This window comes from Megalobrama amblycephala, linkage group LG8 (assembly GCF_018812025.1).
Source record: "Megalobrama amblycephala isolate DHTTF-2021 linkage group LG8, ASM1881202v1, whole genome shotgun sequence".
Lineage (NCBI taxonomy): Eukaryota > Metazoa > Chordata > Actinopteri > Cypriniformes > Xenocyprididae > Megalobrama > Megalobrama amblycephala.
This window is the reverse complement of record NC_063051.1, coordinates 24,096,183-24,108,644: the sequence shown is the minus strand read 5'-3', so window position 1 is coordinate 24,108,644 and position 12,462 is coordinate 24,096,183. Positions and strand designations below refer to the sequence as shown.

Genomic DNA, 12,462 nt, shown 5'->3' with positions numbered 1-12,462 from the left:
TCACTCTCAGTGTTGGTACTGTTAACTAAAACTATTAAAAATTGTTCTCAGTAATTGAAAAAAGCTGAAACAAAAAAAATGTAAATATTATGTGCAAAACTTAGACCAACATTAGACTGAAATAAATATGTTGATTTTTTTTATATAATTTTAAGTACTAAAATTACTAAAACTACAACAGTTAAAATTCAATTTTAAAAATTCAAAAATAAAAATTAATTACAAATATATAGAAATATAAAAAAAATAATACAAATGACAAAACCACATAAAAATATTTAAATTATAATGAAAGTAATGGAAATAATGTAATATAATTGCAACATAAAAATAAAAGCTACTTCAAAACATTAATAAATACTATAATAATATAAATGATACTAAAACAACACATCACTTAAAATGTCTGAATGTCATTGCATTACTTATCAAAATATGAAATTGCCTGTACAGTATTGGTCAAAAGTGATGTCCGGAGGGGATATTTGTTTTTAATGACCCTACAAGTTCGAATAAACCATCAAAATATGAGGAAAATATTTTAAATATGAGGGAAGAACAAAATGGTAAACTTGGTTAAGGTATTTATCTGACAAAACTATTTGGCCAAAACTACAGCTGCATGTTTTATTTTACTATACAAAAAAAAAAAAAAAAAAAAGCTCACATGAAAAAGCAAACATTAACTACAACATAACCAGTTATAAATATTTCCTTGGTTCTCTCTTGTTTTTGCATAATTTCTTTGTATGACAGCCTGGCCAAAAATTGCCATCAGAATTTCATTGCGTTATCAAAAATAAAACAATTGACTCCAAGCACAACTACACAATAAGCTTACAAAATCTTTAACACATTAATAAAAATGTAAATAATGGGTGAAGATGTCAATTTTCTTAGGCCGTACATCACTTTTGGCTACTACTGTTGTATCTTTATTATTTTAAAGCTACAACAGGCACATTTTTCCAAGAAAAACCATGGATAGTTTGAAATGTTAAAACAATGAAATACTCAGGACCTTCTCTTAACCCTGAGTTGTGCTTACAGCAGTAGTACTCTGGGTTCATGGACTCTCCGGTCCTCAGGAAGGAGTATGTGAGGAAGGAGCGGTGGTAAGCGTTCATCTCGTCGCCTGTCAAGTCAGATTCTGGACACATGGACAGATAGGAGCCAAAGGTTGCCATGGAGATGAACTTCATCAGCTCCACGTTGGGGATGTAGCCAAAACTACAGTCGTAAGAGTATGCGCCGCCCACCTGAGGAAAACACATTAGAACAAAAGAGAATGTTATGTTTTATAACAGTTACACAGTCAAAAAGGAAACACTGCATTTACACTACCTGTCAAAAGTTTGGGGTCAGTTTGATTTTTTTAAAGGGGTCATGAATTGAGAAATCAAATTTTCCTTGATATTTTGACATATAAGAGGTCATTGTACTATAAAAACATCCTGTAAGTTTCAAAACTCAGAACTTCCTTGTTAGTCCAAAAACAGCTTTTATTGAAACCAAGCTCAGAAAACGACTAATTTCGGATTTTGTCACATTATTATGTCATAGTGCGATGAAAGACCACCTCTGCAGAAGAAGATCAATGCCTACTTCTACATCATTGCCTCTTTTGCCTCTTTAAAAAAAAAAAGGGAAAAAAAGCAGTTCATGACCCCTTTAAAGAAATTAATACTTTTATTCAGCAAGGACACAATAAATTGATTAAAAGTGACAGTAAAGTCATTTATAATATTACAAAATATTTCTATTTCAAATAAATGCTGCTATATTTAACTCAAATAAATGTTTGAGCAGCAAATCAGCATATTAGATTATTTATTATTAGATTATTAACAATTATTTTAAATTGTAATAATATTTCTCAATATTACTGTTTTTTTCCTGTATTTATTGATCAAATAATTGCAGCCCTAGTGAGCAGAAGAGACTTCTTTCAGAAATTTAAAAAAAAAAATCATACAGACCTTTTTGAATGGTAGTGTAAAGAGCATTAATATGTTTGTGGCAGTCAGAATGAACATGAACATGTCAAAATGGATCTGAGCAGTACTTGAACAAAGGAACAGGCGATGGTTCCACTTCTCAGCTGGTTCAGCAGAGTTTCACACACAGCTACATCAGGAACGCTCGTCACTCCATCTGTGATAATTATTATACCTGCGGGACAACACAAAAGATGATTAACTGTACTTTATTCATAACCATTCAGGCACATTCATGCACATGGGTTAAACATTGCAAACTCTGGTAAATTTAGTAATTAGTTCTTCTTTAAAACCAATCATAGTATAAGTAATACTATTTCTGGGTGCACTAATAAAAAATAAAGTAAAATAAAGTAAAATAACTGGTTTGTAAATGTGATGCTCACTGGATTTCATCATCAGGTGGGACACAGGATGCATAGAGACACTGACCTGCACCAGAGTTTGGAGGCAGAAGTTGCAGCGCCAGAATCCCCTGCCTCACCATGCTGACCAGCCCGACATCTGCCGTCACCATTGAAACCCCCGGCTTCCTCTGAAACGGTTCCTCTACAGCGTCATTGGAGAAGGACTGATAAACAGATCCACTGAACTGAAGAACATATAGACAGAAAATGTTTTAGACATTAGACATAAAGTGTCTAATGTAACAAATTCGAATCTTATTTCAAACAAACACTACAGTTCAAAAGTTTGAGGTCGGTAAGATTGTTTAATATTTTTGAAAGAAGTGTCTTATGTTCACCAAGACTGCATTTATTTGATCAAAGATACAATAAAAACTATTGTGAAATATTATTATAATTTAAAAGAACTGTTTTCTATGTGAATATATTGTAAAATGTAATTTATTCCTCTGATTTTAATTTTTAGCTTCATTACTCCAGTCTTCAGTGTCACATGATCCTTCAGAAATCATTCTAATATGCTGATTTGCTGCTCAAGAAACATTTCTGATTATTATCAATGTTGGTAACAGTTTTGCTGCTTCATATTTATGTGGAAACTGTGATACATTTTTATTTTTCAGGATTCTTTGATGAATAGAAAGTTCAAAAGAACAGAATTTATTTGAAATAGAAATATTTTGTAACATTATAAATGTCTTTACTGTCACATTTGATTAATTTAATGCATCCTTAATGAAAACATGTATTAATTTAAAAAAATAAATAAAAGTAGCACACTGAACATTGGTGTCTTTTATCATATTGCTGTTGCTGCCATTTTACAAAAGCAAAAAGCCACTTGGCTGTGCATTACAGTCATTTTAATGCTAAGTTTTATCAAATTTAACTTCAGTAAAATTGCTGTAATGCACTGCAATGTGGCCTCTTGCTGCTTATGGCTTTTTGTATGCCTGTATAAAACCACAAGCACTCTTGCCTGATTGTGCTGCTGCTGCAGGACTTCAGCGATGCTGCTCTCTACGGCTCTCAGCTGCTGATAGATCTGATGCAAGAACTGCTCCAAATCCATACAGTCCAGCTGACAGCCCTGAACCAACACCTGATAGGCAGAATCATGGCATATAACCAGTCAGAAACAGCATTCTACTAATGTGCAGTTATAGATTCACAATGACCTGCGATCCAGACCTGATGAGAACTAAGGCCAATGATGGAGGAATATGCCAGAATAGTGATGAAGATCTCTGGCTGGAACACGTGATCAGTTCCTGGGACTTTAAAGGGTTTTGCCAGACCAATCAAGCACCGAGACAGAGCATGGAAGACTTCATCAAAGATCATCTCTCCTGTGCTGTCATCCTGAAGACAAGCAACACATGACATTGCACTCTTCAAAGAATTAAACAAGTCACTGAATGTGACGGTGGCAATCTCTTACCACGATCCCGGTGGATGGGCTCAGGTCCAGCTCGATGATGAAGCGGTACCTGCGAGCCAGGAAGGTCACACGCGTGGAGGGAACCAGCAGACACGAGCAGGACGAGGGAGGAGAATCGGGCTGCCATCCTTTCGGGAGGACGCTCAAAACATCCAGCTCATTCTCTGACTTCAGCTGAGCAGACACAACACAAACATGACCAGAGACAGACAAACAGAGAGATTCTCACAAGATATATTGGGATACAATGTCATGTGATCCATGAAGATCTGAACTGATCTGGGTAGCGTTTCCCAAAAGCACTGTATGCCTAAGTTGATTGCCACAAATGGAGCTACGATCAACTTAAGCTTACGATGCTTTTGGGAAACGCTGCCCTGGGTGATGTGATTCACCACAATAAATGAACAATAAAATTGCTATTGATCTAATATAGGCTTTCGAGGTATCAAAGGAAGGCCTGAGACATAGGCCTATAGATAATAAAAATAGAATATATTAAAGTAAGATGAATTGACTGATATTTGATCATTTTGAGGTTATTGTTATCAGCTAGTATATATTGTGCAAAATAAGTGTTCATTTCATTTAATGACTTCGTGGGATTTCATTTGCCATCATTAAATACACACTACTGTTAAAAAGTTTGAGGTCAGTAAGATATTTTTTTACTTTTACTCAACAGGACGTTAAAGGTGCCGTAGAATGTCTTTTTAAAAGATGTAATATAAGTCTAAGGTGTCCCCTGAATGTGTCTGTGAAGTTTCAGCTCAAAATACCCCATAGATTTTTTTTTATTCATTTTTTTAACTGCCTATTTTGGGGCATCATTAAATATGAGCCGATTTAGGCTGCAGCCCCTTTAAGTGCTCACGCTCCCTGCCCCCGAGCTTGCGACTGCCTTAAACAGTGCATAAACAAAGTTCACACAGCTAATATAACCCTCAAAATGAATCTTTACAATGTGTTCATCATGCAACATGTCTAATCGCGTAAGTATTTATTTGGATGTTTACATTTGATTCGGAATTAGTTTGATAGTGCTTCGTGGCTAAAGCTAACATTACACACTGTTGGAGAGATTTATAATGAATGAAGTTGTGTTTATGAATTATACAGACTGCAAGTGTTTAAAAAATGAAAATAACGAGTCTTGTCTCCGTGAATACAGTAAGAAACGATGGTAACTTTAACCACATTTAACAGTACATTAGCAACATGCTAACGAAACATTTAGAAAGACAATTTACAAATATCACTACAAATATCATGATATCATGGATCATGTCAGTTATTATTGCTCCATCTGCCATTTTTCGCTATTGTTCTTGCTTGCTTAACTAGTCTGATGATTCAGCTGTGCACATCCAGACGTCCTGCCCTTGTCTAATGCTTGCTCATGGGCTGGCATATGCAAATATTGGGGGCGTACATATTAATGATCCCAACTGTTACGTAACAGCCGGTGTTATGTTGAGATTCGCCTGTTGAGATTGTCTTTTAAACAAATGAGATTTATATAAGAAGGAGGAAACAACGGTATTTGAGACTCACTGTATGTAATTTCCATGTACTGAACTCTTGTTATTTAACTATGTCAAGATAAATTCAATTTTTAATTCTAGGGCACCTTTAAATTGATCAAAAGTGACAGGAAAGACATTTATAATTTTACAAAAGATTTCTATTTCAAATAAATGCTGTTCTTTTTAACTTTATATTCATTAAAGAGTCTTGAGAAAAAATGTGTCATGCTTTCCACAAAAATATGAAGCAGCACAAATGTTTTCAACATTGATAATAAAAAGATATTAAATTTCTGAAGGATCATGTGACTCTGAAGACTGGATTAATGATGTTGAAAATTCAGCTTTGATCACAGGAATACATTACATTTTAAGATAACCGCTCTTTTAAATTGTAAAAATATTTCAGAATATTACTGTTTTTATTTTTGAGAGGTGGTGTATCAGAATTAAATCAGTCACACTTTTCTCTAGACATGCACATTAAGCCACTGCAAACACCATCAGTAGACCACTAAATAAACTCTCTTACCAGCTCAGACTGTGGACTGGGCCGAATGACCTGATTGAGACGGCTGAGGAACCAGGACAGACGCACATTGCGTGATATCCTGTACTCCTCTTTCATCAGCAGGTATACCTGCTCAGCCTCCTCCACCTTCAGACAGAAAAACACCATATAACAGCCAACATTTAACATGTCAATCACTTCATTATAGAAGAAAAATATCGTCCCAAAAAACTGCCTGGTCTTTGGTTTTTGAAATGAGAGATGAGCTACTTTTAGAAAGAAGACTGATAAAAAGATTGATCCTTGTGATGTATATGTATATGTATATGTTCGCACTTTAACTACAGTATCACATATACAACATCATAGGAATCATGGCACAGTGCATAATCTGATCTGTAACAGAAATTAACCAGCAAAAATAACCCAGATATTTAAAATGTGGGAACATAGTGAAAACCTCTGTTTTTGGTGTCATCTAACATTTAGAATATTTCCCGTTCACAAATTCAAAATGCATGTTCATAAATTCGTATATGTATATAATGCAGTGGGGTCCAAAAGTCTGAAACTACTGCCTTTTTCTAATTTAATGCATTTTACAGTATTAATGATATTATCACAACAGCAATTTAAGTGGAAATGAATGAAAAATCAGGTTCAGATATTAACCAGGGCAAAATGAGTGACAAAAATAACCCAGATATTTAAAATGACCAGACATCATAGCAATAGATACCTGTATTCACTTTCACTCTGAATGTGTTGCTTAGTTATTATTATAAAGTGGTTCATTTGCATTAATTAAATCAATTGAAGCATTTTACATAAATAGACAACACAATGCAGATAAACAATGTTTTATGTGGTTAAAAATATGCTAGCATAAAAAATTTTAAAATCAATCCCAGAGGGCAAATACCTTGAATTCTTCTAGAAACAGTAAAAAGAAGTTTTAATATTTTGTATTTAAAGGGGATTTTAATGGTACTAGACAATATTCATATAAATATTCGTATAAAACTAACAATCCAGATTTCACTTTGGACATCAAGTAGGGGCCAAACAAAGAACCAACACTGTTTATCATACAAAAGTGAAGGAAAACAAAAACGTCTTTATAGTTTGAGTGTCTGATTGTTTCTTGACAGGCTAAAAAAATGAGTCCAGTGCTGAGACACTTGCTGCAGTTTTTGTCCCACAAACTGCATCTACTGCTGGAGAATTTTAAAACGCTTCAGCTAAATTTGAAGAACAGCGATAAATACATGCAGTGTGTCCACATTTAATACCACTCAAATATGATGTAAATGAACAGCGTGTTGTTGTTGTTGTTGTTGTTGTTGTTGTGTAGTCTGAGGGAGTGGCTGCAAACACATGACAGAACTGCATTAAACTGATTTACTTCCAACCCTTTCGTTAAACTCCTTGCAAACATCTCATTTTTAACAGTTTTATTACAGAAAAGGGCATTCGGTGCAGGAATAACAGAATAAAAGTCTCAAATTTCTTCTCAAATAAATGTTTTCCTACTGATCTGTTTATTTGCTCTGTTACCTAACCTGTAAACATGTCCGAGCAGGAACTGAACAAAACAAACAAACTCAGTAAAAGTAAGAGTTTAATTTACCTCATTGTCCTGTCTGTCTGCCATGCCGTGCTTCGCATTACTAGCGGGTTGTTTTAGAGCGAGTTTTAGAAGGTTTGTGTCAATATCTGTAAACTGCAGCCTGACTAACTGACTGCAGCTGCTTCACTTCCCGTTCACGAATTCAAAATAAAAGCCCTCATATATGATCGAAAAGTGGCTATAGATAAAAGTGTATATGTGTATGAATGTACATTACAATATAGGATACAAATGTGCAAATTCAAATTTTCACTCAAAAATCAATTTTCGTTTTTACATGAAATTATTAGTATTAAATATGTCGAAATCCTAAAGAATTGATTTGGCTCCATGTGCTAACAAGACTTTCGGACCTTATTTTTGGCACAGTAGATAAACTGGGAATATAAACAGCTTAGTCTGCATTTTTTTCTGATAATTAAACTCAAATAATACACTACAATATTAGTCTACAAATTACTATAATTATGTCGTGATGTTATTTATAATTATATATTACAAAAGTTAGGAACCGTTCTTTCGGGTGTGTTTTGACAGCCGGACTCGATTTACTGATGCGAGTGTTTGTTTACTTCCGCTCAATTGTGCCGTTCTGCTAGTAGCTTTGAAATGCAGGTAAGTGATAAAACATTCTCACTTTATATCTATTTCTGCAGCTGTTTGGCATTTCGAAAAATATAACTAACAATAATGACACTAGCACACAGGTAGTTTGCGAGAAGAGGACTTTTTGCAGTTGGTTTTACCTGCGGATAGAGTGCTGGCATGCTAACTGTCGATACTTACGCTACAGAAATAACACGCGAAACTGTTATTGTTGTATTATGTCATATAAGAGCTGAAGGGTGATATGTTTGTGTTGTATTTCAATAGCAGCGGGAGGAGAAGCAGCTGGAGGCGTCTGTAGAGTCTCTGGTCACTCGCGTGGCTCATCTGAAAGGTTCCCTGCAGAGTTTCATTTATAAACTGGAAAATGAGTATGAGAGGCTCACGTGGTGAGTAAGAACTACAGATCTTTCCTGATAAACTCCACAGTGCATCTGTCACAGTGTTGACTCTGATGTTTTGAATTCAGGCCCTCTGTGCTGGATAATTTCGCCCTTCTGTCTGGGCAGCTGAACACTATCAACAAGCTGTTAAGAAATGAGAAGACCCCATCATACAGGTCACAGGTCATCATACCCCTGCTGCTGTCTCCTGATCGAGATGAAGAGCTGGCGGTGAGTATATTTACAATGTCACCTTGGTTATGATGAGCGATGACCTCGTAACTGGCAAAAAATGGACTATTTAATTTTAAGGTGAAACCTTCACTATTTTGTTACTTCCCAGAAACTAACAGAGCAGCGAGTGCCTGTGTTCAGCCATGAGATCGTGCCGGACCACCTCAGGACTAAACCTGACCCAGAGGTTGAAGAACAGGAGAAACACCTGAGTGCCGAAGCAGCCCGGATCGGACCTGAAGTAGCTCAGGTAAACAAACACATGATGACTGTGGAAAAACATCCTAACAACCATTCAGAACACTTCAGCATCCTCCTAGCAAGATGTCTACATCCCTTTACTCAAATCTGGTAGCCCAGGTATTCAGACTAAATGAACACAACTGTACACAACTGTATATACATATATATACAGTTGTGGTCATGGCAGAAGCTTCATTTTGTGCTCAGTGACACATTTTTGTGTTGGCTTTAATATTTGTTTTGGATCATTGTCCTGATGGACGATCCAACAACGGCCCATTAAAGGATTTCTAGCAGAAGCGGTCAGGTTTTGATTTTTTTTTATCTGTTAGTATTTGATAGAATCCATGATCCCGTGTATCTGAACAAGATGTTCAGGACCTCCAGCAACAAAATAGGCCAACAGCATTAAAGATCCAGCAGTGTATTTAACTGTGGGCATTAGGGCTGGGCGATATATATCGCATGAGATTGTCACGCGCATTTCGTCAGTAAAGCCGATTTCCTGATTACCGCTAAATCGCCATCACCTGCTTTCAAATGGAGCGGCATTTAATAGACAGAGCCGTAGTTCACTGTCAAGCTACGCAATATCGCGTTCATTATAGCAGATGAATCGCCTTCGATAATGAACGCGATATTGCGTAGCTTGACAGTGAACTACGGCTCTGTCTATTAAATGCCGCTCCATTTGAAAGCAGGTGATGGCAATTTAACGGTAATCAGGGAACCGGCTTTACTGACGAAATGCGCGTGACAATCACATGCGATATATCGCCCAGCCCTAGTGGGCATGGGGTACTTTTTATCCATGTGTGCACCAAACCCATCTGGTGGGTTTGTTGCCAAAAAGCTCTTTTTTTTTAGTTTCATCTGACCATAGAAGCCGGTCCTGTTTGAAGTTCCAGTCATGTCTGACAACTGAATATTGTTGGAAATCTCAGAAGCGAAGACCAGGAGACTTGGATGTATCTTCAGCAGATTCTTTATTGAGAACACGTGCTGTCGGTAGCTGCAGTCATCAAGTCTAACTAAGGCAGTGTACATTGAAGTTTATATACATTTAAGGGAGCAGTGCTTAGGGATAGAGACAAAGCACCAGGAAAATGACCTTAAACAAAGCATGCAAATGAAGTATTCCAGTATAGGAACCTGTCCCAGACTCTAGAGTGTCGCAAGTCCTTATCCAGTCAGCATACCTATTCAAAGAATGGGACAGGGCCTACAAGAGCCATTAACGACAAAAGATGAGAATCTCAGTAATCGGACTCATTAGACATACAATAAAGAGAACAGGAATTGGCAGAAAACTCTTGCTGGAAACTTTGCTAAACAGAATCATTAATCTGATGTTGTCATCTTTACCTTAAAATGCTAATGTACTTTACTTTAGTATTTCATGTGAGGTTATGTCAGGATGTAGGATCAGCAGATCTTAAACAGATTCTTAAATTTGTAATCCCACAATATGCTGGAGATTTCTGGATGAGAGCAGAGGATTTTTCTTGAAACCCTCCTGAGCAACTTGTGGGGATGTAGGTGCTGTTTGATCATTTTTTTAGGCTTTCTGAGACTCAAGAGTCAACTAATCTCTGCAATTCTCCAGCTGTGACCCTTGGAGAGTCTTTGTCCACTCAAACTCTCCTCCTCACTGTTCATTAGGACGATTTAGACACACGTCCTCTTCCAGGCAGATCTTTAATTGATTGGAACTTCTTAATTATTGCCCTGATAGTGGAAATGGGGATTTTCAATGTTTGTTTTTTTTTCTCTCCCCACTTTCAATTCTTTTGCTTCAATGAAAGATTAGATTTTTGCTAATTTTCTGAATTAAAGATCAAAAGGATAAACAATGCAGATTTATCACCTTTGATCATATTTACCAAGGGTGCCAATAATTCTGACCACCACTGAGTGTGTGTGTGTATATATATATATAATAATAAACACATGTATATATAATAACATGTATATATAATAACAAACACTGTAAACACATTTTAAATGTATAAAGGTTGGTTGTTGAATTTTGTTCTGTTTTCTTTCTAGAAACAGATCCAAACATTGAATAAACTTTGCTCGAATCTTTTGGAAAAGCTGAATAATCCTCGTGATGACAGAGACTCTGAAACATCAGGTAGTAACCATTGCTCCTAGATTTATATTTGCCAGTTTTTCATGTGTGCAAAGTCATTGATGTTAAATGCATGTTTCTATTCAGCTTTAAGACAAAACAAGCCATCCTCCAATCCGGCCGACACTAATGCATTGGTGGCGGCGGTGGGGTTCGGAAAGGGTCTGTCGAAATGCAGACCACCTGGACCCGTCGCCCCGGGTCACCCTGGACAGCCGATGATGTCAACAGGCCCCACACTACATCAGGTCACAGTCGCTGGAAGCTCGAGCCATCAGGCTGGCATGGGTGGGCAGGTCGCCCAACAGCAGCCTGGACAACCTGGTACTACATTTAATAACATACACAAACAAATTTAGGCTTAAAAATCATAATTTATCACGCTAATTCATTTTTCTGTTTTAATAGGTAAAATGCCCAGCAATATTAAGACTAACATCAAGTCTGCATCTGCATCCATGCATCCTTACAACCGATGAGTTTCATGCATAAATGCTGCATTTTGTGATACGATGTTTGGTATTTAAGACAAAAAAAGCAATAAACGCATTTTCAATAAACGCATTTTTTGAAATAATCTAGTGGTATAATATTTCTCTTATCACAGTCAGAATTGAGGATTTCAAAGAAATGAATTCAAACTCAGCACAGCTAAATGCAGAAAAGGTATTATAACAACTGAAATGAGCATTACACTTACTAAACGTAGTGGTCTGTTTTAGTCACTAGGTGGCAATATTGGCTTTTTAAAAAATGTGTCCATTAAATACAAACTTGTCTGACATGCTAAGTACGCTACCTTTCAAAGGTTTTGGGTCAGGAAGATTTTTTGGAATTATTAAAAAATACTTATTCAGTGAGGATGCATTCGGTAAAAATGCAAAATGGAAATGGTAAAAATGGACATTAAAGACATTTATGATGTTATTTCAAATAAATGTTGAAACAATGTCTTTTGAACTTTTCTATTCCTCAAAGAAACCTGAAAAAAAGCACATCATGGTTTCCACAAAAATCTGAAGCATCACAACTGTTGATAATAATCAGAAATGTTTCTTGAGCAGCAAATCAGAATATTAGAATGATTTCTGAAGGATCATGTGACACTGAAGATTGGAGTAATGATGCTGCAAATTCAGCTTTGATCACAGAAATAAATTGCATTTAAAAAAAAAAATAATTGTAATAATATCTCACAATATTACTATAAATCTGAAATATTACTGACCCCAAACTTTTGAACAGAAGTGATTTTTCTTATATATATATATATATATATATATATATATATATATATATATATATATATATATATATATATATATATATATATAATGGGGGGGGGGT

At 35.9% G+C, this 12,462-nt stretch overlaps 2 protein-coding genes across 19 annotated transcripts in view; one reads left to right on the top strand and one right to left on the bottom strand.

The window, feature by feature from the left end:
* LOC125274089 (KICSTOR complex protein SZT2-like) overlaps nucleotides 1-7,671 on the bottom strand; it is a 111,675-nt gene extending 104,004 nt beyond the window's left edge. For 13 of the 18 annotated variants that reach the window (XM_048200157.1, XM_048200162.1, XM_048200168.1 and 10 more), the window contains exons 1-8: nucleotides 7,516-7,671; nucleotides 5,907-6,032; nucleotides 3,849-4,022; nucleotides 3,599-3,769; nucleotides 3,387-3,509; nucleotides 2,433-2,592; nucleotides 2,066-2,172; nucleotides 1,022-1,259 (exon numbers count right to left, since the gene is read on the bottom strand). In XM_048200157.1, the coding sequence (XP_048056114.1) occupies nucleotides 1,022-1,259; nucleotides 2,066-2,172; nucleotides 2,433-2,592; nucleotides 3,387-3,509; nucleotides 3,599-3,769; nucleotides 3,849-4,022; nucleotides 5,907-6,032; nucleotides 7,516-7,539 (1,123 nt within the window). In that variant the 5' untranslated portion in view covers nucleotides 7,540-7,671. The remainder of the gene's footprint in view (nucleotides 1-1,021; nucleotides 1,260-2,065; nucleotides 2,173-2,432; nucleotides 2,593-3,386; nucleotides 3,510-3,598; nucleotides 3,770-3,848; nucleotides 4,023-5,906; nucleotides 6,033-7,515) is intronic. The other 5 variants (XM_048200161.1, XM_048200176.1, XM_048200172.1 and 2 more) reach the window with 1 other exon arrangement.
* Nucleotides 7,672-7,973: 302 nt separating this feature from the next.
* On the top strand, nucleotides 7,974-11,692 carry med8 (mediator complex subunit 8). The gene is made up of 7 exons (XM_048200179.1): nucleotides 7,974-8,130; nucleotides 8,389-8,510; nucleotides 8,591-8,735; nucleotides 8,848-8,988; nucleotides 11,031-11,118; nucleotides 11,203-11,439; nucleotides 11,524-11,692. The coding sequence occupies exons 1-7, from the start codon at nucleotides 8,125-8,127 to the stop codon at nucleotides 11,592-11,594; spliced, it is 810 nt and encodes a 269-aa protein (XP_048056136.1). The 5' UTR covers nucleotides 7,974-8,124; the 3' UTR covers nucleotides 11,595-11,692.
* The last annotated feature ends 770 nt before the right edge of the window (nucleotides 11,693-12,462 follow it).

Coding starts and splice junctions, on each gene's coding strand:
- med8 (XM_048200179.1), top strand. Junction 8,511..8,590: donor GAGTATGAGAGGCTCACGTG/GTGAGTAAGAAC, acceptor TTTTGAATTCAG/GCCCTCTGTGCTGGATAATT. Junction 11,440..11,523: donor ACAGCAGCCTGGACAACCTG/GTACTACATTTA, acceptor CTGTTTTAATAG/GTAAAATGCCCAGCAATATT.